The sequence below is a fragment of the Engraulis encrasicolus genome, chromosome 16, assembly GCF_034702125.1.
Source record: "Engraulis encrasicolus isolate BLACKSEA-1 chromosome 16, IST_EnEncr_1.0, whole genome shotgun sequence".
In the NCBI taxonomy this organism is placed as follows: Eukaryota; Metazoa; Chordata; class Actinopteri; order Clupeiformes; family Engraulidae; genus Engraulis; species Engraulis encrasicolus.
Genome location: NC_085872.1, coordinates 42,039,337 through 42,064,550, shown reverse-complemented (window position 1 = coordinate 42,064,550; position 25,214 = coordinate 42,039,337). Strand labels below are relative to the sequence as shown.

Genomic DNA, 25,214 nt, shown 5'->3' with positions numbered 1-25,214 from the left:
AGTTCCTCCCAGAGGCTTGGGGGACTTAGCACACCTTCCCTTCGTGCATGGTTGCGAGATAGGCCAGGCCCAGAAGAACTAGGGCATCCACTTTTAATTTTAGCTCCCCTAGCCCCCTGGCAGTGCATAGCAGCTTTTGTACTCAAAGCTTTTTTTAGGCTTCAGGCTGCAGAGGAGTTGGGAACTTTTCTGGTTCTCTCAGAAACGGGACATGTCAAATTTGAGAGAGGGGACAAAGCACGTCCTCCTTTTTTTTAAACTGTGCCGTGACCATTTTAACTTCGGCCCAGGACTTTTTTTTCTGCAGTGCAGACATTTCTGAAAACTAACCTTAGACGTTGTTCCCCGTTGTTTTGTTTTGGCTGTGTATTTTAGTGTTTTGGCTGTGTATTTTAGTGTTTTGGCTGTGTATCTTAGTGTTTTGACTCCCACCAAAAGAGAATTGTATGTCTGTCCTGGTGTGAGTAAAGGCAACCCCCCCATTGAAACGCTAAAAAAACAACAAGGAAGCCTGGAAGCACATCTTGCTGATAAGATACTACTGTGAGATAGAGATGATTGGAGAAGCGGGGAGTTTGTTCAGTGGGCTCTATCATGCTGTTAAAGTTTCTAGTTCATCAACGGTCAGTGGTAACCAAAAACTCTTCTCTCGCGCACTTGTGCATCAACGGCTAACGTTTGTAAAGGTTTATTGTGCCGTGCGTCCGCGTCTTTTGTGGGGGATTGTTTGGTCACGCCATTGTGACGTACTCTCTTGTGTCATTGGAGATGGCGCCTCGGGCCCGTCTCCCCTGCTCAGCTTTGGAGCACATGCATTGGAGAATGCGTGTGGAATTCATACCCTCAATGTGCTGTTTTGTGCCACTTGTATGAGGACATGACCACAAGTGTACCTGCGTTCACCCCTATTGTGTGATTGTTTTGTTTACCTCGTAGGCCTCAAGTGAGTGAGCGAGTGACTAGACTCAGAAAGGCATTGGCCATATCTACATTTCATTTTTGCAGATCTTTTATTTGTGTTACAAGGGTTGTGTTGTTACTAACCACACAGATATTCTCAGAACAGTTGATTTTTTTTAAGACTGCCCCTCTGCTGCAGCCTGCTAATTTTGTATTGACGTGGGTGGAATGTAATCTCTCTCTCTCTCTCTCTCTCTCTCTCTCTCTCTCTCTCTCTCTCTCTCTCTCTCTCTCTCTCTCTCTCTCTCTCTCTCTCTCTCTCTTTCTCTTTTTGTCTTTTTGTGTCTCTGTTTCTGTCTCTCTCTTTCTGTCTCTCTCCCTCCCTCCCTCTCTGTCCTGTAGATGAGCCTGCGAGCCCCAGTGTTGACCGGGATGCCACCCACATTCCAGCCTCAGTCGTGATCGCTGGCCCCTCCACCGCGACTGCAGCCACACCCAGCCCCACCACCCCTTCCCCACTCATCCACCGCCAGCTGTCACATGACCAAGGTAAGGCCCGCGCCGCCATGATGATGATGATGATGATGATGGTGTTTGGTCTATCTGTCTGGTGTGTTTACTTTCAGGCTTTTCTCAAGCGCTTTACGTAAGGGCCCTTGAGCCTCGTCTTCATCACGACACCATGTCATGATTTATTAGTCCGTGTGTTCTTTTCGGGTTCTCTCTCCTTTTTTTTCTCTCTTTCCTTTTCCCCTTCTTGTGTCTGCCCAATTCTATATCAGAATATGCTGTGCCGTTCTCTTTTTGGTTTTGCTTACTTTGCCTTCGACTTGTTTTAACATTCTATATTTTTTGGAGGACGAGTTTTTTTGTTGTTGTTTTTTTTAAAAAGCGCATTAGTTCAGCATTGTTGAAAGACACGCCATCGCCTTGTTCTTGTGTAATGGCGACTTCTCTTCCTGGTGCTGAAACCAGTGATTGAAAGCAATGAAAGCAATGGGCACATCGAACGCAACAAAAACACAAGTTTTTAAAAGCTCGGCAGTTTGTAATTGATAACCTATTTATGCAATATGTGACATTGAAAACCATAAATCTGACTTTCAGTCTGTCGACTGTTGTGTGGTCTGTTTCGAAATCATTTTCTCTAAGCCCACAGTACATGCATAGATTTTTCATCTCATCTAGATTAAAGTTAATCCTGCCATTGTGACAACCCACCTACCTTGTCTGACCCCTTTATTTATTGCCTTTGTCTTCATGCAGAATCCCTCAAAAATGCCATCTTGGAATCGCAGAATGGAACGAAGACCGAACGGTCCAAATCATACGACGAAGGCTTGGACAACTACAGAGAGGAGGGCAGAGGGTGAGTAGTAGTAGTAGTAGCTGACAACAGTACTATAGCACAGTGATGGGGGTTTGGTTGTGTACAAGTGTAAAGTAATGAAAGATGGAAACGGTGACCGGCGTGGTTAGTAATATAGAAATTGTATTCAGTAATATAATCATCACGTGTATTATATGTATACTGAGTTGCTCAAGTCTGTATCTGTTATATTAATTTGTAGATTAACTACAAAAATGTCAATGTAACACCTAACATTCTTCTTCTCTCAAGTCTTTTTTGTATTTTTCTGCCTCATTGAATGAAGACTGAGTGTGATGGTGTGCTATATAAATTCTTGATATTTTGTCTCCTTAGGCGGTCCTCCTCCAAACACATGCCCAGCCTGAAAGTGTTCCGAAGGGTAAGATTCCGCTCAGCCATTTGGGCTTGCATCCTCTCCAAGACCATGTGCAGTTTATCCTTACGCACTATGTCCTGATTCTAACCGAGTGCGTTTGTGTTATTTGTTTAGGCCGTGGATGGTCACAAGTCCTCTGAGGACTCTGGCTCGAGGAGGGATTCCTCCTCAGACGTGTTTGTCGACTCCTCAAAGGAGGGATTGATGAACTTTAGGCAGCTCAACACAGACAAAAACAAGGTAAACATTTCATTTGACAGACTTTGGCTGTTTGTGCTCCAGACTAAAGCGCACAGATTACTGTACTGCCCCTGACTGTATATTTAAACTCAAACTAAAATGTATAGAAAGTCTTTTTTTTTTTTTTTTGCTACTCCTCAAATCTAAAACATAACATGGTTAAACTTTTTTTTTTTTTTTTTTAAATCAACCATTCCCTGCTGAGGCACTGTAGGCAGTTCACTTGAGGCAGCTCGGGTGCAGAAATGCTGAAATAAAGAAGATTTTTCCTCTCCTGTGTCCTCTGGGTCTCTGGGGAAAACAATGTCAATGTGATTTTTAAGGCATCCAGTGAAATGTGGTGCACCTGCAGTAGGAACTCCAGTCATCCGATACTCAGCATTTCAAGAGCCCCACAGAGTGGAATTCACAAGCTTGTACGAAATGTAACACTGCCGGTTTGAGACTTAAGGACATGAGTTTGTTGTTAACTGTTCATAACGTCCATGCATTTTAATGATGTTGCATGTTTTCAGCACACGCTTTAGCAGTCACTATGGTGCTTGCTTTTTGGAAACGGTGAAAGATATTTTTGTTTAGCAGTACATGTGTACAGCCCCAGCAGTCTTGAATGTAATGAAACTGACAGGTTCTTCCTCTTCTTGGTCCTTCAGCGCGTGGGAGGCGGTATCCGCGCTTGGAAGCAGATGTACTCGGTGCTGCGCGGCCATTCCCTCTACCTCTACAGGGACAAGAAGGAGTGCATTGCTCACGCCCAGTCCCAGCTCGAAGAGGTGCCTCAGCCAATCAGCATCAAGGCCTGCCTGATTGACATATCGTACAGCGAAACAAAGCGCAAGAATGTGCTCCGGTTGACCACGTCGGACTGCGAGTACTTGTTCCAGGCAGAGAACCGAGATGACATGCTGTCTTGGATCCGTGTCATCCAGGACAACAGCAACCTGGACGAGGAGGTGAGCTCGGGCCCAGTGGCGCCCCCTGCTGGTTGCTCAAAATCTCATTGGTTTTCAAAGGTGAAAGACACACCTCCACCTCGTTCTTTTGCAATGAAGACTTAATTTCCTGCTGCTGAAACCAATGATGGAAAGCAATGTACTGGGCTCATTGAACCTAGCAAAAACATGGTGGATTATCTGCAGTAGGTTTTTATTACCACTGACGGGAGAAATGACAGCTCAGTACAGTAGAATGTTGTAGATTGTGGCGACATGGTTTCAGTCTACTAGACATTACAATGTTAAGTTTGAGTCACTGAAGATGAGGACTTGCGTTTAAAATGTCATTTAGGAACATTAAGTAGTAGATGCGTGATGCATGTTCAGCCCTGTATAATAGGCATAGTAGTTTACATGACCCCCGATCTAGGGTAGCTATGTGACATGCACTGTCTACGGCTTATTTTTTGACTTGTCCCCATCAATCATGAGTCAGAGTAACGCACATGGGTCTGTCATATGTGTACATCATGCAGCGTGGGAGTTCCGCACTGGGCACTGAAGTGTGAATTGAATGGATGAAGTTGAAAATAATGCCTACCTGACAATACTGGGGTAATTGTATAGAGTTGGGTACAAGATACTTTTAAACAGTGGTTCTCAACCACTTTTTTTTTTTTTTGAACAAACGCCCCCTTGACCTCATCCTAAGCCTCCCAACGCCCCCTTGACCTCATGATAATGCTCTCAACACCCCCTTAGTATTAAAAAATGAAATGGACTAATGCCCCCAATGACAACTAGGCACTGCCCCCTCTCAACTGTATCCTTCTCAACACCCCCCTCTGGTTCCTCAACTCCCCGTGAGGGGCTGTAGCACCCCCGTTGAGAAACACTAGTCTAAGAAGAACCCGGTACATACAGTCAAGTAGAGTGTAGTTTTTTTGTTCACATTAAATATTCACCTCAGGAGTAGCTGCCTGTACAACAGCAAACGGAAACTCTTGAATAACAGTCAGGAGAACAGAACACTGGGGGCATTGAAACACTGGCACCGTTCTACTGCAAGGTGGTTGGTTGCACTCTAGGTGGTTGCACTCATGGGTCCATATGCCTTCCAGTGTTCTGCTGTGCTGGCAGTGTGTTGTTGTCCACGTCCGTTTGAGCTGACTGACCTCCACCTGTGTTCCTGTTCTAGAATGCTCCAGTGACGAGTACGGACCTCATCAACCGCAAGATCAACATGTACACCATGATGAGGTAATCAGTGTGAATGTGGGTCGGACGGGAAGAGGTCTGTTTGCTTGGAGTCCCATGAAACGATACTGTCTCGCGTGTGTGTGTGTGCGCGCGCGCGTGCGCGCGTGCGTGCGTGCGTGTGTGTGTGTGTGTGTCAGTATAAATATAAACATTCATGCAGCCAAATTCTTTGCATATACTGCCCATCTGTGCATAGATATGTGTATAAATACATGCTTTCTGATTGTGTTGCAGTGCCCCCAGCAAGAGCAAGAGTCAAAGTCCACACTCCCCCAAACATGAGGACAGAAAGAACTACAGTAAGGGTAACATGGTCTTAAAACACTTTTGCCGTCCTTGCCTTTCTCACAGATTCACATTGGCTACACACTTCATTTCATTCCACTGATTCATTGAATGGCATAGGCTCCTCTTTTTTTCTCCTGAGTAATCGTGTCTGTGTGTCTGTTTGTCTGTGCGTGTGTGTACGTGTTTGTGCGTGTGTGTACGTGTTTGTGCGTGCGTGCGCGTGTGTTTGCGTGCGTGTGTGCGCGTGCACATCAGACGACTCGAGTCCTCCGCGGGACAGGTGGCGGATTCCCGGGAGGAAGAAGCCCACCGAGAAAAAGCAGACGGCAGGCGTCACCTTTGGGGTGCGCTTGGACAACTGCCCCCCTGCACAAAACAACAGGGTAAGACCATCTGAAGTCTGTGTGTGTGTGTGTGACTGTGACAGGTTTTAGGTGAGTTTGTGGTGTTTTTTAAATTCCAGAAGTGAGTCATTTTAGTATTTCTGTGTGGGAATGTCACCTTGCATCTACAACCACAGATGAGATGTGTGCTGTGATTTCAATCAAATTGATGTATGCCAAGGGGTAAGGCCCGACCGATATATCGGGCCGATATTTAGCATTTTTGGGATATCGGTATCGGCCATACTTTCAATAAATTTCCACAGATAACTTTCACAACCAATTTTATAACTTTCACAACCAATTTTGCAGACGTTTCTTTCTGAATGCATCTTCTATTCTGCTTTCCCCACTTTGAGTCCATGAGAGTTCATTATTATAACTAAATATATGAGTACATGTAATAAAAATAATTTATATTTCATTATGAACAATATTTCTATATATCGGTTGCACATATCGTATCGGTTATCGGCCTCCCATTTCCACAAATATCCGTATCGGTGTCGGCCCTGAAAAAAAAACATATCGGTCGGGCCCTACCAAGGGGCGTATTGAATATTTACCATTTGAAATTACATAATGCCAGATGCCTAAACAAATGTCTTGTTGGCTAATGGCTGCATGATCTAGCTGCCTGGTTTCAATTATTAAAAGGCCTTAACAACTCATCATGGACATGGTGTGTACAAGACTCCCTGGCAGAAGAGACGCTTGGTCTCAATGGGGCAATCCTAGCTGTATTAAGTGTAGTCAAGTGTACTTTATTGTCAAAAATCTATGTAAAAGGGTTGGCACATAAGTTTGAAATTGCGTTTGACCAGTCAAGTTTAAATGAAAAGTGAAATGTGTGTTTATGTGTTTTTTATGTGTGTGTGTGCAGTGTGTGCCGCTGATAGTGGAGGTGTGCTGTAAGCTGGTGGAGGAGCGAGGGCTGGAGTACACGGGCATCTACCGTGTCCCCGGCAACAACGCGGCCATCTCCAACATGCAAGAGGAGCTGGACACCAAAGGCATGAACGACATCGACATCGAGGAAGACGTGAGTGTCCTGTACCAGGGTAACTGTGGGCAAATTCCACCAGTGCAACAGTTTGCTGTGTTTTGGGATGGGATGAGCCTTTTATTGTCTCTTTCACAAGAAGAGAGATTTTTTTCATGGGCAACGACAGTCCAAATTGCATACAAAACGTATAACAGAATAAAATAAAACACAAGGACACAACACACAAGGAATAATGACAACAAACTCAATTTGAATGAACTCAACCTAATTCTGAATAAAACGTAATTCCACTTTATATGGCTACCCCAGCCCCCTGCTGGTCATAATATGCGATTACAGTAAACATCATGTTAACACTTGAAATTAAATGAAAGTGCAATGTAAACTCGACTTAACTTTTTAATTCAGAATTATTTAATGGGAATTAAAAATAGAATGTAAACGTGACCAGTGTGTCATCTATTGACATTACACTTAGCCCTATTCTCCACTGCAGAACATAGCACAAAGATGAAAGAAATGTTGTTACTACTTTCTTAAGTTGTAATCTTGAGCTTGGCCCAAATCCCTCAGCTGTTCTGTCTGTAGGCTCCTCAAACGCTGCTGTATGTGTGCCACTACCAGTAAAGCACCAGTGACATATAAGGAAACAAATGCCTCATGTAGACTTCATCGTAACGATCACAAGGCACTGCGAAGATGAAGTCTGGCATCCAACACTCATGTGTAACATGTCGTCATGACGCAAAGCATCAACGGAATGCCGGGCTGAAGGACATATTTGGCAACCAGTAATTGTCTAGTGATTGATTGCATGTTGTTGCAGTGTCAAACAACGTGTCACTGTATGGACACGTGGAAAGTGGTTGGAATGTTGTGAAACTGCTGCATCAAATTAACGTCCTTTCGTGATGTGTTCTATAGCCCTTCAAATATGACACATCTTCCAAGTGTCAGTAGTATCCTTGAAGGTATAACCAAACATTTATAAAGCATAAATGTCCATTTTATTATTTCTTGTTAACTAAGTGGCCAGTCATCACTCTTTAACATTCATTGTTTTTTTCTCACTTCTTCAGAAATGGCGGGACCTCAATGTTATCAGCAGCCTTCTGAAATCCTTCTTTAGGAAGCTTCCAGAGCCATTGTTTACAAATGGTACGGTCTTCAAAAATCACATTACTCATGCATGACTTACACATTGTTGTACAAGTATGCCACCTAGTGTACATTCTCCTCATACGTTATCTCTGCAAATATGTACTCATGGTGTACAAAGCATGCTGAAGTATGTTGTCCCGTTTCCTTTTTCAATTACAGAGAAATATGGAGATTTCATTGATGCCAACCGAATACCAGACCCTGTTGAAAGGTTAAAAGTGCTGAAAAGGCTGGTAAGTTTCAGTCAAGCCAAGTTTTCTAAAACATTGCAATTGGGTGATACTGAGTTGCGTAGCTGTACTAAGTATGTTCCTGTTAATCCCTGTAGATCCATGAATTGCCAGACCATCACTACGAAACCCTCAAGTATCTCTCTGGGCATCTGAAGCTTGTGTCGGAGAACTGTGAGAAAAATAAGGTAATAGAAAAAAGTAATAATTATAAGAACTGCTTAGCATTTTTTTAACTCATTGTACATCTACTTGGCACATACTGTATACTGTTTTCTCAACTCAGTGTATTTGTGTTGTGAGCATGCAGTACGTGGTCATGTTATCTGTATGCGTATACATTTATAGATGGAGCCACGGAACTTGGCTATCGTCTTTGGTCCAACACTGGTGCGGACAGCTGAGGACAACATGACGAACATGGTCACTCACATGCCAGACCAGTACAAGATAGTGGAGACCCTGATCCAGCAGGTAAGGACCAGTCTATCCACCCACGCTCTAAGTCTAATCTCACGCACATCCAAATACTTTTTTTGGGTGCAGGTTCAAAAACGTGAAGCTCATAAGGTAATGGAAAGAACTGCTCACCGATGAGCTCCCGTTTACTCCATTTTATTCCTGTGTGACATTTCAGCGTTCCTAGTGAGGAAGGGCCTGGGTGGCCCGCAACGTGTCACAGGAATAAAATGCAGTAAATGGAAGCTTGCTTGTGTGCAGTTCTTTTCCCTTACCTTATGCTATCTACCCAGCTCTACCTTATTGGTCCAGTTATCTGTGCCGTATTGAATCACATAATAAGTCTTCACATGCTCTTTGTCTTTCTCTCACACAGTATGACTGGTTCTTCGTTGACGATGGGGAAGAAGAACCAATAGTATGTATCTCTGTGTATCTCTTGCTTTTGGTTAGGGGCATTAGTTTCTCAATGGGTAGGGATCCACGATGTATCGGCCAGATGTATCGGTATCTGCCCATATTTGACATTTCTCAACATATCGGACATCGGTCTGATGGGTAAAACTGGGCCGATGTTAACGCCAATGTTTTTTTTACGTATGTTACGGTTCTAAAAGATTGGACTTGACGGTGACTTTCAATGTTTGCCTTCTAATTTGTCTCTATTTTTTATCTAATTTTATCACGGATAATTTTATCACGGATAAAAAGTTTTTGGAAATAAGAGGACATTCAAAAATTATGTTTGTTTGTATCATTGTCATCTCTTTAAAAAAAGAAAAGAAAAACATCGTTATCGGTTAATATCGGTTATCGGCCAAAACAGCAATATCAATATCGGCCGAAATTTTTGACATCGTGCATCCCTATCAATGGGCTATGGTTGTTTTAGGATTCCAGGTTGATGTATTGCTTGTAGAAAACGACGAAAATTGAACATGTAAATACCTCATAGCTTTCGCTGCTATGCCCCAAATAGCTAACGCCTCAGGAGCTCAGACTTGTGTTTCTCGAAAGCGTAGTTGTTGGCTAGTTAGCAACTTGGGTAGTTGCGAATGGGAAATGGCATTGGAAAGAACAAAGTAGCTAATGAAGTTATAGCAACCATGGTTTTGGCGAAGCGCACCCCAGGTTTGCTTGCTGCTTGCATGCGTCCTCATTCCTTCTCATTTTCCTCAGGGGGTAACGGAGCAGGACAGTACAGTACAGTCACAGCCGGTCCCCAACATCGATCACCTGCTCCCCAACATTGGACGCACCGCCACCACTCCCGGCGAAGTCTCAGGTAACCCGAGTTGTGCTACACCAGCCCACACTGCCCTAGTGCCAGTGTGGGTCACGCCACTATATGGCGGTTAGGTACAGGGTAGGCAACACCGGTAGTTTCAGCAGCAATTGTTTGACAATTGTACCCTCAAATGTAGCTAAAGGTGTGTGAGTGTATTTGTGCGTGTGCGTGTGTTTTGTATGTTTTGTGTGTGTGTCCATGTGTGTGTATAGTCCTTAGGAAAATGGATACTTACTCACACTTCTACTGACAGTTTAGTTTTATTTACACATGTTATTGAGGTTAAGCCATTCAATACTACTATTTTGGCAATTTTTCACTTGGCCGTTTGTCAAGCTTCATCCACATGAAAAATTGGTGAAAATAGTGTGTGCCTCCACATGAAGATCTGAGTTTCTGTTTCCTTCTCATTGGTTTGTTTTGGCCTCTGTGGATGTCTTCCCATTGCCCTGTCATAATTTTCCATGCGTTCGTTTGTTCTTTGTTTTCCTGGGTTCACATATTTTTCCCCTTAATTTCCTCTTCATGCATGTAATATCCTCCTCAGCTTAAGCCCCCCCTCCCTCCTCCACTTAAAGTCACCACTCCTCTTTTTTCGTTCTGTTTGTTTCCTTAAACCCCACCCTACCCCAAAAGCCACTCCCCTTTCCTTACCCTACCCCCACCCCTTATATCCCGGCATGTTCTTTCCCAAATGACAAGTTAAATTGATAAACCTTTAGACAATGCTTAAACATCTTGATCCTTTTGTTACCAAACCAGTATAAATGTTAACCCAAAATCCTGCCGTCTGTTCTGACCCGTCTGACCTCATCTTGTCTGCAGTGTTCTTTCTCCCCTGTCCCTGTCCAGCGCTGTTCACCCATTCCCAATCTTGACACAGGCCCAGTGGGCGGAGCCTACCACTCGGTGATGTCACTGGTGGACTCTGTAATGTCATTGGTGGAGAGCTGGGACTGTAGCAGGAAGGAGGAGGAGTGTTGTCCGCAGTGTAGCTGCCTAGTCTGCAACCGCAACCCTCACTTCTTGTGAAACAAACTTCTTGTGGATTTCTTTCATACGTACCTCCCTGGTCGAGAATTCGAGAATGGGTCCGGGTGGGAAGGGACAGATGTCTTTAAAAAAAAAAAAAAAAAAAACGAGGAAAAAAAATAATGAAAAGAACGACTTAAAAAAAGAGGGCAAACTCGATGCAACAAAAGAAAGACACAGAAGTTGATGTTTTTGTTTTTGTCGTCCTGTGCTTGCACGCTGATCTCACACACCATGTTTAAAAAAAAAAGAAAAGACAAAACAAAAAGTGAAATGTGTTGTGAAGGATGCAAGAGTCCGTGGTGTGCTGGTGGTGTGTGCCGTGTCTGAAAACAGCCTCTTCTTTTGCACCCTCTCGCTGTCTCCTGAAGCGTTCGGCGGGGAGAACTAGCACGGTATGGTCGGTCGGGTGTTTCGCCACCCCAACCTTCATGTGGCATAACTGTCATGCTGTCTACAACCAAAAAAAAAAGAAAAGAAAAAAAACAAAAGGTGTGGGGGAGTGTGGGGCTCACCTGTCTTAGAAGGAGAGAGACTTAAGGTCTGTTTAGACTCCTCCTTCAGTTGGGGGACACGTACTGTCAGCGGAGGGGGCAGCAGCAGATCGTGGACAATTCAGCCTGGGAGAAATATAAGTTGATCGCTGTAAGGGGTCTTTTCAGCGCTAAAAGAGGGGGCGTGGTGGCTGTTTGGGTACTTGATCTGCCGCTACTCCCCGCTGACAGAGTGTGTCCTCCAACTGAAGGACGAGTCTAAACCAGGCTTTAGAGAGAAGGCTGTGAGGCGTACAGTGTGGCAATTTAATTGGCTTGTTGAAAACAAGCAAAGCAAGGGAGGTTTAGTTGGACATGACGGAGGAAGGAAGCAGTTTGTAGTCGGCTGGAAGTCTGTCTGTGTCTTGGCCAGATACACCTCTCTAGCTAGCAGTAGTAGTCATGGTGGACTATTTGCCTTGGTTGCTCGTCGGTCTTACCCTCCAGTAACCTTTGAAGGCTTTGTTCTGTCAACTCCAGGAACAGAGAAGAATGGATGGGCCTGTATCACAGGCCACACAACAATAGCAGTGTTTTGCGTGACGCCTGCTGAGAGCTCTTCAAGAGCTCAGGGACCTAACCCTCAGGGACAACAAGCCGTGCTGCACTTGCACATCTGGGTCAAGTGGACTCTTTTTTTTCTATTTACCTCCAGGGTAGTGTCAAGTTTGCACAGCTCGAGTGTATGAGCTCAGTCTGTGAAGCTTTTCCAGCTGGCGAGTTTTTAGACATGAGCAGTGCAAGTGATGCGCGCACATCCAGTAAAACAGGTGCTGGATCAAACAAACGTGCGTAAAAGAAGGAAAAATCCGCACACTGTTGCTGCTCACCGATTTATTGAACACAACGTTTCGGCCTCAGACGGTCTTCGTCAGGTGTATAGGTGTTCAATAAATTGGTTAGCAGCAACAGTGTGCGGATTTTTCCTTCTTCTTTTACGTGAGCTTTTAGACTTGCACACGGTCGACCCCCACAGGACCTCCCGCCCTACCCCACCCCACCCCACCCCACCCCCGAGTCCAGTCCAGTCCTCCTCTCCCCTGTCCTTGGCTGTACTGTTGCGTACTGTTACGAGGTGTCAGTCCTGAGTTGTGGTCCATGCCATGGTGTCTTTGACTTGGGAAAGAATGCCCTTGGTCTTGTGGCTGGCTGCGTGGTGGATCCTTGCGTGTCCTTGCGTGAGCTGCTTGTCTTGTCTGTCTGTCTGTCTCTCCGTCCGTCCGTCCGTGTGTTTGTCCCTGCGTCGATGGTTGTGTGTGTGCATGAGCAGCTTCCGGTGTTATAGCACAGCACTCTCTGCCGGGATTCATTCTCCTCTCCTTCCCCCGTCTCTTCATGCCCCTCTTCCTTTTCTCTTTTCTCTCCTCCCCAACCGCTGCTCTTCTCTTCCTTAACTTCTCCAGTCCTGAGATCTTCATCCCATAGCCCATTGCTGGCATAATCACAACTACCGCTCCTCATCTCTCAGTCTTTTCTCACATAAGCTGCTGGCGTTTTGTGTAGCTTGGGTTTTCTCTGATCGCCATCCTTGTTCCTGGCGTGGTGTTTTTGCTTTCTATCCTCCTGTGCTCTCTCCTCCTGTTTATATGTGTGGCTACAATAGACAAGACTCCAATATCCAAGGTCCTCCACTCATCCGTTTGTCTCTGCCTCTTTCCACAGATTCCGCCAGTGATTCAGCCAGATCCAAGGTAAGCATGTCATCATTGCATTACGCGGCGGCTGTGTATCCGAGACACACAGGTTGGACGTGTACTAATTTGGGACGAGTTGTCCTGAAAAAGTGGATTTCAATCACTGAAATGGTGCTTTGGAAACCCCTTTTTTGGTGTTAATCCATCGACTGCATGCCTATATTCGCCGTATTCGCACCATTACGGATGAAAATCTTCTCTTTGGAGTTGACATTGAAATAGCTAGTGTTGCGATGCAAACAGTAATATTCCTCACGAAAATGTCCTTAAAAATATGAAAACTGTGGGATGCAGTGTTGTCAGAGGGGAACTTAAGACAAGATTTCCATCTTCCAAGTCTTCCAGAATAAATGCATGTCTAGCTTTCTTTCTTTTTTTAACCTGCGATTAAATTGTAGGTCTGAAAAGTAGTGGCAAGTTGTTCATATTTTTCCTTGCAATAGCTAACAGGCACTGATAGCGACAAAATGGGTATGATCAGTGGCCCACCGCTTTTCCTCGGTCATTGCAACACAGCTCAGCGCTCCTGGCTCGGCCTTGCCTTTTCAGCCGTCCGTGCCTTTTCAGCTTAAATAGGCTTCCCGCAGCGTATTTGCCATAGTGTACATGGCAAATTATCCATAATTGAACCATTATGATCGCATCATATTTTTTTTAACATGGATGCTTTTTTTCTTTTGACATGACATATAGATTCAGTCCACCTCTTCAGTTCAGCATATTTGGCTTGGCTATTATTGCCACCAGAGGCTTCTTTCCAATACATAATGTACATAGTCGTCTTTGCCTGCTATGCTGACTGAACACTCACATTTGGCTGTAGTGTGTCATTATGCCATTCGTATTGTTATTCTGGTCTGGCTTCTACAGAACTAAACATATCTTAAGTATATTTCCATATAAGTTCAAAAACTAAAAGTCTCAAAGTGTTTTAAGCATTCGGGACAAACTCCGAGATACCGTGCAATGTGAGTTCGATTATTTTTCCAATTTCTTCACTTTTATCACTTGAACTCTTAGCACTTTAGCGCTAAATTGCTTTGTCTACTACAAGTAAATGATGATGATTTTCATAGAGTTGTGTCTAACGGTGCTATCTTCATCTTCCCCTCTCCTACCCCCACCACCACCACCACCACCACCACCACCACCACCCCCACCCCCACCACCACCACCACCACCACCACCACCGCTCAGGGCTCGTGGGGTTCTGGGAAGGACCAGTACAGCCGGGAGCTGCTGCGCTCCTCCATCTTCGCCAGCCGCAAACGCAAGAAGCCCAAAGACAAGTCGCAGCCCAGCAGCTCGGACGACGACCTCGACGCCCTCTTCCCCAAGAAGGAGCCCCAAGAGCAGAGCGGCGGCGGCCAGCCGGCCTGGTCGCAGCAGCCCGAGGAGGAGGGGGGACCGGGGGATGATGACGAGGGTGACGAGGAGGAGGATGAGAACCGAGCCCAGGGCCACCTCCACCAAGAAGAGGAAGTCCGGCGGGAGAACGGCAAGTGTGGAGTGAGCGTCGGCGTGACGGAGGAGCAGTGTCCGAGCCACCTGGAGCAGACTCCCGGTGGCACGCTGCTTCCCAATGGTGGCGGTGATGATGGTGGGGTTGACGACTTGACCCACCAGCCTGAGGCTGAGCTCTGCCCCTCCCCCAAGCCAGGCTCCTCCCCCAGCCTCAGCTACCGCATGCAGGCGGTGCGGCAGTGCTCGCTGTCGGACCCGCCGTCGTCGGTGTACGACGAGGGCTGCACGTCGGACCTGGGCACGCTCAACAGCACCAGCTCGCAGGCCTCGGCCGGACGGCCTCCGCGGCAGCGCAGCAGGATCCCATGCGGCTGGACCGCCGAGGGGGCGGCTGCGGCGGCCGAGGTGTGCTCCATCACGTCCGACTACTCCACCACCTCCTCCATGACCTTCACCACGGTGGGCGGGGACAGCGCCAGCACCATCATGAGCCCCGAGTTGCGGCCGGGCGCAGAGAGCCGCGGCACCGTGGCCACGCACGACGACGACGCCGACGACGAACGCAGCGAGCTGGTGAGCGAGGGCCGGCCCATGGAGACGGACAGCGAGAGCGACCTGTCCGTGTTCGCCGTGTGCCGGGATATAGGGCCCAGCCTGGAGGACAGCGGTTGCAAGGATCGCGGCGTGTGTACAACGGTACCGATCAGCTCTGCCCCGGAGATGGCCAACGCCTGCGGGAGCAGCCTGGCTGCCTCTCAGCGGCTCATCGCCGGGGACACGCTGGCCCGCAAGAAGAGCAGCCGGCAGAAAACGGACAGCGAGTCGTCCGTGGAGTCGTCGGGGCGCAGCGAGCGAGACCCCGGGCGTCTGGCGAGGGTCCTGGGTGTGGTGAAGGGCCGCTCCTCCACTGGCAGCCTCAGCTCCTCGTCGCAGCGCTGCAGCGGAGGAGAGCAGCCGGCCTGCGGCGGCGACGGTACGGGCAGTGGTGGCGAGCGCGGCGCGGGTGGTAACGGCATAGCCGGAGCAGGAGCAGGAGCATCCGCCGACAGCCAAGCATGGCGGCTGAAGATCACCGACCGCCTTAAGTTCCGCCTGCGTTCATCGGCGGACGACATGTTCGGCGTGGGCCGCTCGCCCGAGACGCGCGCTAAGCGCAAGGGCAACATCCGGCGGCGGCACACGATGGGTGGGCAGCGGGACTTCGCCGAGCTCACGGTACTGGGCGAGCCCTCGGAGCTGTCGGCCGTGGACCGCCTCAAGCCCAAGTGCAGCTCGCAGGACTTCTCCATCCGCGACTGGATCGTGCGGGAGCGGCACCGCGTCAGCAACCCCGAGGTCAGCTTGCTGGGCGCCGCCTCCTCCTCCTCCTCCTCCCAGACGCTACAGGGTCTCCCCCACGACTGCCCGGTGCAGGGGGACGGGGGGCTGGCCAACGGAGACGGCCTCTCCGCCCAGGGCAAGAGCCTAAGCCTGGGCGCTGACGCACACCCCCACAAACTGTCTGGCTCACAAGTGGTCCGCTCGCGTTTCTATCAGTACCTGTGAGAGTACAAGTACGCATGTACGTCTGTGTGTGTGTTTTGTGTGTGAATGAGATTGTGCGAGAGAACTTTTTAATTTTTTTTGTTTTTAATGGTCCACATCTGCTTTAATAATGAATTGTATGGGTTGTACGTGTCCCTGTGTGTCGCATGTGAATGAACTCACCATGGGGTGTCTTTGTGTACGTTGTTGTGTATCTCTGTGGACACTGACAGCATATAGGGTACGTGTGTATTTCGGGGGTCCCAAAGAGGCGACGGGACGGTTAGACGAGGCTGCTGGTGTGTCCTCCTCCTCCATTCCCTTTCCCATTCCCACCCCAGGAAACCACTCATCAACACAGGGGAGACCCGCACCATGTGGGGGTTCCCTCTCTCACCTCCGCCTCTGAACCCCAAGTATGGCTGGAAGACTGTGAGGTATTGCTGGGATAAAGTGAAGCTTGTTAAGTGATGGAAAGAGGATTGAAAGTTTTTATTTTTTATTCTTTTATTTTTGTTAGAATGGGCAAGGGTGTTTTTTTGTTGTTTTTTTAAGAGAACTTTTAGGGCTGACTTAGTAGGTCACACTAAGGAAGGATTAGGAAGGATGTGATGTGTTTTTTTAAAAAAAGGACTGGTGCGTAGTGTTGTAAAAGTATTGCTGGAGGAAAAACATTTTCTTTTCTTTGAAAATGTGTGGAGGTCCCAAAGGGTTTCCCCTGTGTGCCTCTAGGTAACCAAATGAAGAATGTAAATGCTTGCTGTTCTTACGTGACTTTTAAGACAAGAAAAAAAAGAAGTCAAAAAAAGAAACAGAGTTGGTAGTGTGCTCATCTCCTTTCAGGAAAATGGTGTACATATCCTCCACTCTCTCTCTCTCTCTCTCTATCTCTCTCTCTCTCTCTCTCTCTCTCTCTCTCTCTCTCTGTACTTGAAACATGTTCTCTGCAGATGGTTTTTGTTCTCCAGGCCTTCCCGGGGGATTGATTGGTGTGCTGTGCATGGTCGTCTCAGACAAAGTGATGCAGTAACCAGGCTCGACACCTTTTAAAATGGCTTTAAAAAGGACAGATGAACTATAGGAAAACAAAATTGTACGACACTACCGTAACCAAACTCAAAACACTGAAGGAAGTAATTTTCCGTTCATGCAATAGAGAATTTGTGCATCATAACACTATTCCTTGCATTTGAAAGCAACAATTGGGGTAGAGGAAGTAGAGTGGAGCAGGGAAAAAAATGTTTCTCAAGCTTGATGAGTGAAAAGTGCCTCCTTTTGAACTGATTTGGGGTCAGTAAGGGTGCCATACTGTCTTTCTGTACTGATGTGTTTTCACCAACATGTACTGTGAAAGATGTCATTTTTATCAACAAGAAACTCATTTTCCAGAACTCTTCCATTCATGGAAACCTAAACACGGGAGCTTCCATTCTGTGAGCATTCCGCTTGGGTCTTAACACATTTTTATACATGACACTTTTTGGTTCATTTTTTTATTATTCAGTTTTGATTTGTGTTTGCTTTCTGTAATGGAACTTGAATTTTAGATTTTCCTCTGTATAATAACTTCAAATGTACATATCTATTCCATGTTTTAGCTGCTTTTACTTCCTGTTTTTCCTTCTCCCCCTCCTCCTTTCTTCCATTGATTTCCTTGACGGGGGTTCTTGTCTTGGCACCTGTTCCAGGGATGTCAAGTACTTGGCTCCTTAGGGGGTGGGATGGGGGGTGTCAGAAGAACGAACTATGGTGGTCTGATGTCGAGAGGGTTGGGGGGAGGGGTGTGTGTGTTGTGTGCGCGTAGGGAGGGTGAGGTAAACGGGGATAACACGCCCAATCCCGCTTGGCCTCCATTCTGCCTTGACCATTTGTACCAAGCCGGGTCCACTCTGGGAGTGGGCGCGAGCCTCCTGAGAACACTGGACAATAAAAACCCTTCATGTCTGACTAAATGCCTTGTGTTGTGCTCTATGCGCCTCTCGGAGTCTTTGTTAATGCCTTGTGTTTGCTTGTGTCACTGGTGGACTGGTGTGCTATTTTTATGCACAGAAACACAGGAAAAAAATAATGTCCATCATCATTCTTCAATCCTTGTCAAGAAGTTATAGCTCGCTTTCAATTGGTTTTTCGTCACTTGATTTTTTTTCTCACCAGAAGATGGCAGTATGAGATTGAAAAACCCAAGCTCTTAGTGCATTCCTTTGTGTGAGTTTTATAAGAAATCAGTTCACCCAATCAATCACATTTTTCTCTTCAAAATGCTTTTTATGTACAACTTACGCACGTCAGGACTGAAAACAATATTGTAATCTACACATTTGTACATCAGGAGACAGGACTGGGTCTTACAATAGTAAATGAAGAAGGACTACAAGGGGACATTCAAGCTGTCAAAGGTTACAACACTTAAATAGTTACTAAACGAAAACAGAAAAATAAAAGTCAAACTTCTGGCTCACGCACATGCCAAATGATACAGTTCATGAGACGTACGTACCTTTCCCCTTGTGCTAATCAATGCTGGTCTAGCAATAAAATCAAGATATGTTGGAGAGAATGCTTACTGTCACTTCGCTTACATGAGGATTTTAATTAAAAATGGATAATTCAGGATTAAATAGTTCCGTCGCGTTTCCTTTGATCTTTCATTTAATTCTGAAATAAGAAGTGTTTACATGACGTTTTCAAAGTGGAATTAAGCTTTATTCAGAATTAAATGTCTCATGTAAACGTAGTGATTGAAACATTTCAATTCAATGTGTATGCCATTGCCATTGGCTTGTTGTAAGATCACTTCTAGGACTTTAAACAAAACATTTTAGATGACAATTTATGACACTTGGAGTCATCGACTAACACAAATTCACTTTTTAAAATACTTCCCCCAAAATGTTTTTGTTTGTTTTTTAAATTGAAGGAGACGATCTGATAAGTATAGAGTACACCCAATAAGGCACAGTGACTAAAACATCCTTGGAGTCTCCACAACTCAACGAGCCACAGAAGTACAAAGGAACAAAGCCTGAAAACTAGGGAAAGAACTCAGCTTTTTCTTATGTATGTATGTATGTATGTATGTTATGGCCCTCTTGGCATTTTGTGCCCTTACTGTACAGTAATGACCAGTAACTAACCTGCGCGACCATTTCACACACCCACTTAAAGCTACAGTACTGCAACACAAAACTGAACGCTTCAAGAAATTCAATATAAAGGACAGGACAGGACTGGAACAAAGTCTGAAGAGGGGCATGTCACGTCGTGACATTGCCAGATAAGCACACAGGGTTTTACAGCAGACGAATGTGAGGAGATGCTAGGGTGAACGCTATGTCCCTGGATATCACTGACAGATACTGTCTCTTTCAGAGGAGTAGTAGTCGTAGGGCTTGGTGTGCTACAATGTCCTTGATGAGAATCATACGGTCTCCCCTTTGCAGTCCCCAAAAGCTTGCTCCATCTGGTGCACTACCTCCACAGCCCAGCAGAGGGCTCCCTGTGCACAGCTATCTCCACTGCTGTTGCACACACCAGATCAAGGGGGGATATAGGCTACCGTGATCAGAATGAGAATATGGCGGGGGGGAAATGGTACAGAGATTATAACAGATCATGTCCTTACAGTATGTCCCTAACAGGCCACCATGTCCACAACTACTGCCCCCCCTCCCCTCTTCCTCAGCAGCCTGTATAGTATGTAGCAGATAAGACTCCATGTCCAAGTGGGGTTAATGCATGCAGATGCTGAGGGAGAGGACCCCATCCTTTGGAAGAGTGAACTGGCGAGAGAGGGGAGCAAGGTCAGATGGCGAGGGCAAATGATGCGGAGCAGTTACATTATCGGGGAGCCATGAGGGTGTTGCAGGAGGGTTTGTGTGCTTCTTGAGGGCGGATGGGGTTGTGCTGGAGGCAGGTGGTTGTAGTGGTGGTTGTAGTGGTGGCGGTGGCGGTGGCCACATGTTTAGCCGTCGTCCTCTCCGTCCTGCTCCAGGTCCTCCTCGGTCAGGATCTTTGGTGGCTGGAAACACTCCTCAAAGAAGTTGACCAGCGACTGGCTCAGGTGCTGCTTTAGGCTGGGGTTGTGGTGCAGGAAATGGCCCTCGTCAGGGTAGATCTGCAGAGGTAGAGAGGTAGAGACTGAAGAGAATTCCCAGCCCATGCTCCCACTATGTGACGTGGTCTGAGATTCCTCTGAGTAAATTGGCTTATTTTATCATAGAGTCAGAGGCTACTTCTCAATGTCAAATGCTCTAGCCTTGCTAGGACGTGAAACGCCAGGTGATTGGACCATAGAGGTAGAAAATAGCACTAGAGAGGACACAGCAATTTGCGACAGCACTGGGACATGGCAGCTGCAGCTTCCCAACTTCCGTAGGTAGTGTAGGTATCTTTAGGCAATGCAAGTCAATGGAGAACACGCCCACCCCTGTCGAGAAATTGGCTAAAACTGCGTAAATATGAAGTAACACTTTAATCAAAGACCAGATTTGAAATGTCAGGCTAAATATCCACTGAAATCATATGAGTCGATAAAATACATTTAAATATCAAATAATATCTTTTATGAACATAGTTAGCAACACACTTCAACTATTGTCCTTGTATAGTGTGTTGATGGACATTTTCACATGATTAAGCCATTTTTGACAGAGGTGAGCCTCGTTCTCCGTTAATTTCCATTTCTCTGATCTACCTACAGATAATGGCCGCTACAGATTGCCGTAAAAAGGGGGGCGGGGTCCTCTCTAGTGATATTTTCTACCTCTATGGATTGGACACTCCGCAGAGTTCACCAAAGAGTATCTAGTCACTGGGCGTTTCACGTCCTAGCAAGGCTAGAACACTGGGCATTGAGATGGAGCCAATGTATCAGCATTACAATGCTGAGCAGAGAAGAGAGGCAGAGTGAATAGTTAAAATCCCATGGTGATGATAGGAAGCCCCCACTGTGTGAAGTGGTCTGAGCTTCCTCTGAGTAGTATTGCTTGTTGTATAGAAAAGTCAGAGACCCTAGGCAGTGAAAAAGCCATAATAAAAAACGATAATATGTGAATTTTTCTGGACTAGCTCAGTAGCTTGTTAGTATTGCTAGTCCACGGATCACTAGTTAAACAGTGTGGTCTTCTAAAAAACACAGAATAGATATCTACTTTTACCTGGCAATGTTCTTTTTCAGACTGGAATTTTTAATTCAATTATATTGTTTTGTTAAGTACAGCATCACACACACACGCATCACACATTTACTCCATCATCAGAAGCGATTCATGAATTAAACATGGCGACATTAAAATGATATGTCACTCCTACTCTGGGATTAGAGGTGCCCTTTGATTACCTGGAGGCTGTAATTAGCCTGCTGCTGGACCAGCTGGGTGATGAATTTCGCTGTGTGCTGGAAATGAACTTTTTCTAAAAATGGGGAGGGAAAGAAATAGCATTATATTATATATCACAGTGAGGTATCTTTTTTCCGACACACACCAGAGGTAGTTGTTCCATGTGCTCCACTCTTGCAATCAACACCTCAACAACCCTTATACGGTTTCTACATTAAACATTGTGTTGTGCTTTTTTTTATTACTCATCATGGGAAAAGTTTTGACCAGCAATAGTAAAATAGAGAGCACTACAGCCTCCCCAGTCCCCCATGGAACACAAACTTTGGGAATATAACAGCATAGTGCAATGTAAACAAACAAACAAGGAAAAAACAGCACAGTAATGAATCCAATGAAGACAAACCATCTGCTGTAGGGTGAATAAGCAGGTACTTCTTGTCCTGAAACTGTTCTGTTCGGTATTCTAAATTTGCCACCTGTTCAGGAGAGAGAAAGATTAAAAAACAGTCAGAAATGCAGCTCTCTGACCCCCTCTGGTCCCTTGGCCTTTAAAAAATGATCAATGCTCAGTGCTGTACCTCATACGCCCGTGGGTTGGTCTTCTTCAGGCCAAGGTACCTTTCTGAGAATGCGGAGGCTAGGAAAGAGGAGCCACATTTGCCATCATTACATCATTACATCATGATGCAGCACCCACAGACATCAATTAAGAGCGCAGCAGGTGTGGCGGAAAGGGCACCAAGGTGAAGTAGGGCCATCCCTGACTTGGAGCACCACCTCCACCAGCATATATTTGTGTACAATACATGTGACTTAGCATGCTCGTGTGTCTGTCTATACAGCATATCTTGGAATGGTAATACGTATGTGTGCGGCACTGCAATGCAGGTTTATACACATTTGCAAACTTTGGCACTCTCAATCACACAGGATTAGAAATTCAACAGTGATAAAGCAGCTCAGGATATGATTGACTTCTGTAAAAGTGGACTGTATAGGTCTTGATAACTGCGGTCAATTCATTTTCTTTTAAAAACACACTAAAAGTAAGTATACTTTTGGGAATGTGCTGTATTTGTATCAATACAAATGTAGCCTATGTATATATTTATTTCCAGTACAATTAATTTGCTCAAGGTATTGCATAGTCAGTGAATTAATGTGCTCCAGCCTCTGTACGTGCAAGTAAATGTACCGTGCTCAGCAATAATGAGTACACCTCTTTTGAAAAGTAACATTATGTAGGCAGGCACTCTATGTAGCCTATATGAAATACATCAGTATGTTGACAAAATCAATTTGTTACCATGGGCACAAATGACTGTAAATGTAGGGGCCTGGTGTTTACCGTACCATATAAGTTGAAGTCTGTGATGGGTGACACGGCTGCTCCACACTTCAGTTCTGACGTCTCGGAGCCCAGCAGCAGTGTAGCCACGAAACCTCCGTACACCTGGAAGCATACAAAACACAGCTTTTAAAGATTTTTGGGGGGTCTTTTTTTTCTTTATTTGACAGGACCGTGTGAGAGGTGGACAGGAAGCGAATGGGGAGAGAGATGGGGAGGGGTCGGCAAAGGACCCGGGCCGGGAATAGAACCCGGGTCAGCCGCATGGTAGACAAGTGCCCTACCGGTTGGCCAAGGCAGGGCCCAAAACACAGCTTTTATAGCAGGATCTAATCATGCTCTCTCACATCTCTTCCTAACTCTCTACAGTGGTCATGGAGCTGCACTCTACCCATTAAACTGCATGATGTCAGCATGTGGCTGAATTACCAAGTCATCAAAGTCATTACTTTGGAGAACAGATGGAAGGGTTTTCATCTGGGATGCTGTGGCTGCTGTGGCTACTGTTATAGGTAGGGTATGGCCTACTTTTGGGCCAGAGTGAGTGAGTGCTTGGGGTTTTCATAGGTGCTTAAAACTGGGTTGAATAATTCATTTTAGTGGCACTATTGGATCAAAGCAAGTCTAAATTTAAAAGGTACCAGTGGCGGGGCGGTTCTGAAGACGTGCCCTCTTGCTCCCTGCTTTTCCCCCCTCTGCTCTCACAAACAGCTAAAAAGGAGAAACTCACACACCGAAAGAGAACACGAAGTCACTCCTGCGGAACTTTTTTTTCAATCCCAGGAGACTCTCCAGGGAAAAGATGCTGCCTTTTTCCAGAGATGTGTTGCTCTATTTTCTTTAGCCATTTTAGCCAGTTAAAACATGTTTTCCCCCACTCCCATATTTCACTCCTTAGGTGCCACAACTATCACCATCCAAGGAGAGAGCCAATGTTTGTTTGTTATTAACCTTAATTTGAGAAAACGCCTTGGTGAAAGTGAAAGCCGTTACGATGTTAGTTTCTTGAGAAGGAGCCAAAAGAGCACAAGGGGAACCTACTCCCTGGAGCCGTAGACAGCTCCCGTCTGTAAATGCCTGAGGTGTATAAAGTAGTAATAGAAGTAAATTCATGATGTAAGTAATAGAAACACATGCTTTTACATACGGTAGGTATGGTACTGTTACAACACTAGTTATTATTCCTCTGTTCCTAATGTTTTTTTTTTACATTTTTTTCCTTCAACGTCTAATTAATAGTTGTCTGATTTGCTAAACGTAAACACACACTGGCCAGTGACCCATGAGGGGAGAGGAGAGGAAAGGAGGAGAACAGGCGAGAAAAAGCCACTGAACAGAAGTACTGCGCTGGAAACAGACGCAAGAGAACACTAAAACTAAGCCCTCCATTCTCCTGCTCTGCATTTCTCAAGCCAAGGCATTATTTTACTGCTGACTATTCAAATGAGAGTCTCAACTGAGGAGGGAGGGAGGAGAATGGAAGAAAAAAAAGTGTGTGAGAGAGAGAGCGAGAGGAGACAATGTCTGACAGATGAAAGAAAAGATGGGCGCAGAGTGAAAGAAGAGGAAGAAGAAAAAAAAGTGATAACTGTTGGAACTGTATTTTATTCTATATGAAAGCAAACATGTTGCCGTGGCACAAATGTGCCCTTTCACATTCAAGAATTCCTGTTCAAGGCTGCAGAAGATTACTGGACTGTGCGAGGACTTTATCTGTACCAGAACAATGGAATGCCCAAACACAACAGAGTTGCGTCTCCACATGGCAGGCCAAGGACTGTGTGTTCGTTGCCTGATTATCATAGACTTGCAATCGAGATTCGATCTGCAGCGCCGCCGAAGGTGTTGCGTCACTAGGAGGGCGCAGCCTGGCTAGTGTGTTCGTGTGTTTGTGTGTGTGTGTGTGTGTGAATGAATTAATCTCTATCCGGGTACGCCCCCTTTTCCCTTTAGCGGATAGAGGTAATTGTTATCAGGGAAAATCCTCCAATAAATATGACTTATGGCTATTACATCGTTTAGAACGAGTGGGGAAAATGGTAGCTGACGGTTCTCCCCATCCGCTCTCCAAGCCGGTTTGAAACTTAATTAAGGATTCTCTGTGTCTTTCATTTCAGGTGTTTCATATTTACAAATGTTAAGGGTTTGAACCTAACATTTACTTGGTCCTTCGAACCGGATCCCAAGATACCCGACGATTCCAGCACGCGAGGAGGGAACCAGGAAAGTCTGTGGCCACAGCACTAAGACCCGTTTCCGGGACTGGTCTCTCCCTCGCAGGCTGGGATCCGACGGTTGACGGGAATCTTGAAAAGACCAGAGAATCGTGAGTAGGCCTACATTTTTATTTTTTATTTAAAAAGGATTGAATGAAAAGAC

At 45.8% G+C, this 25,214-nt stretch overlaps 2 protein-coding genes across 3 annotated transcripts in view; one reads left to right on the top strand and one right to left on the bottom strand.

Annotated features, from left to right (window-relative positions):
- arhgap21b (Rho GTPase activating protein 21b) overlaps positions 1-18,097 on the top strand; it is a 70,142-nt gene extending 52,045 nt beyond the window's left edge. Inside the window, exons 9-25 of one of the 2 annotated variants that reach the window (XM_063219661.1) lie at positions 1,303-1,449; positions 2,167-2,269; positions 2,606-2,651; positions 2,763-2,888; positions 3,542-3,841; positions 5,022-5,083; positions 5,318-5,382; positions 5,627-5,754; positions 6,638-6,796; positions 7,840-7,918; positions 8,081-8,154; positions 8,250-8,339; positions 8,500-8,625; positions 8,987-9,028; positions 9,790-9,895; positions 13,126-13,154; positions 14,355-18,097. In XM_063219661.1, the coding sequence (XP_063075731.1) occupies positions 1,303-1,449; positions 2,167-2,269; positions 2,606-2,651; positions 2,763-2,888; positions 3,542-3,841; positions 5,022-5,083; positions 5,318-5,382; positions 5,627-5,754; positions 6,638-6,796; positions 7,840-7,918; positions 8,081-8,154; positions 8,250-8,339; positions 8,500-8,625; positions 8,987-9,028; positions 9,790-9,895; positions 13,126-13,154; positions 14,355-16,166 (3,494 nt within the window). In that variant the 3' untranslated portion in view covers positions 16,167-18,097. Of the gene's footprint in view, positions 1-1,302; positions 1,450-2,166; positions 2,270-2,605; positions 2,652-2,762; positions 2,889-3,541; positions 3,842-5,021; positions 5,084-5,317; positions 5,389-5,626; positions 5,755-6,637; positions 6,797-7,839; positions 7,919-8,080; positions 8,155-8,249; positions 8,340-8,499; positions 8,626-8,986; positions 9,029-9,789; positions 9,896-13,125; positions 13,155-14,354 lie in introns of both variants that reach the window. The other variant, XM_063219660.1, reaches the window with a different exon arrangement.
- A 1,106-nt stretch (positions 18,098-19,203) lies between these two features.
- The window catches only part of LOC134465790 (dipeptidyl aminopeptidase-like protein 6), a 98,400-nt gene continuing 92,389 nt past the window's right edge, over positions 19,204-25,214 (bottom strand). Inside the window, exons 22-26 of the mRNA XM_063219662.1 lie at positions 22,841-22,940; positions 22,066-22,124; positions 21,891-21,963; positions 21,484-21,557; positions 19,204-20,259 (exon numbers count right to left, since the gene is read on the bottom strand). Of these exons, the coding sequence (XP_063075732.1) occupies positions 20,107-20,259; positions 21,484-21,557; positions 21,891-21,963; positions 22,066-22,124; positions 22,841-22,940 (459 nt within the window). The 3' untranslated portion in view covers positions 19,204-20,106. The remainder of the gene's footprint in view (positions 20,260-21,483; positions 21,558-21,890; positions 21,964-22,065; positions 22,125-22,840; positions 22,941-25,214) is intronic.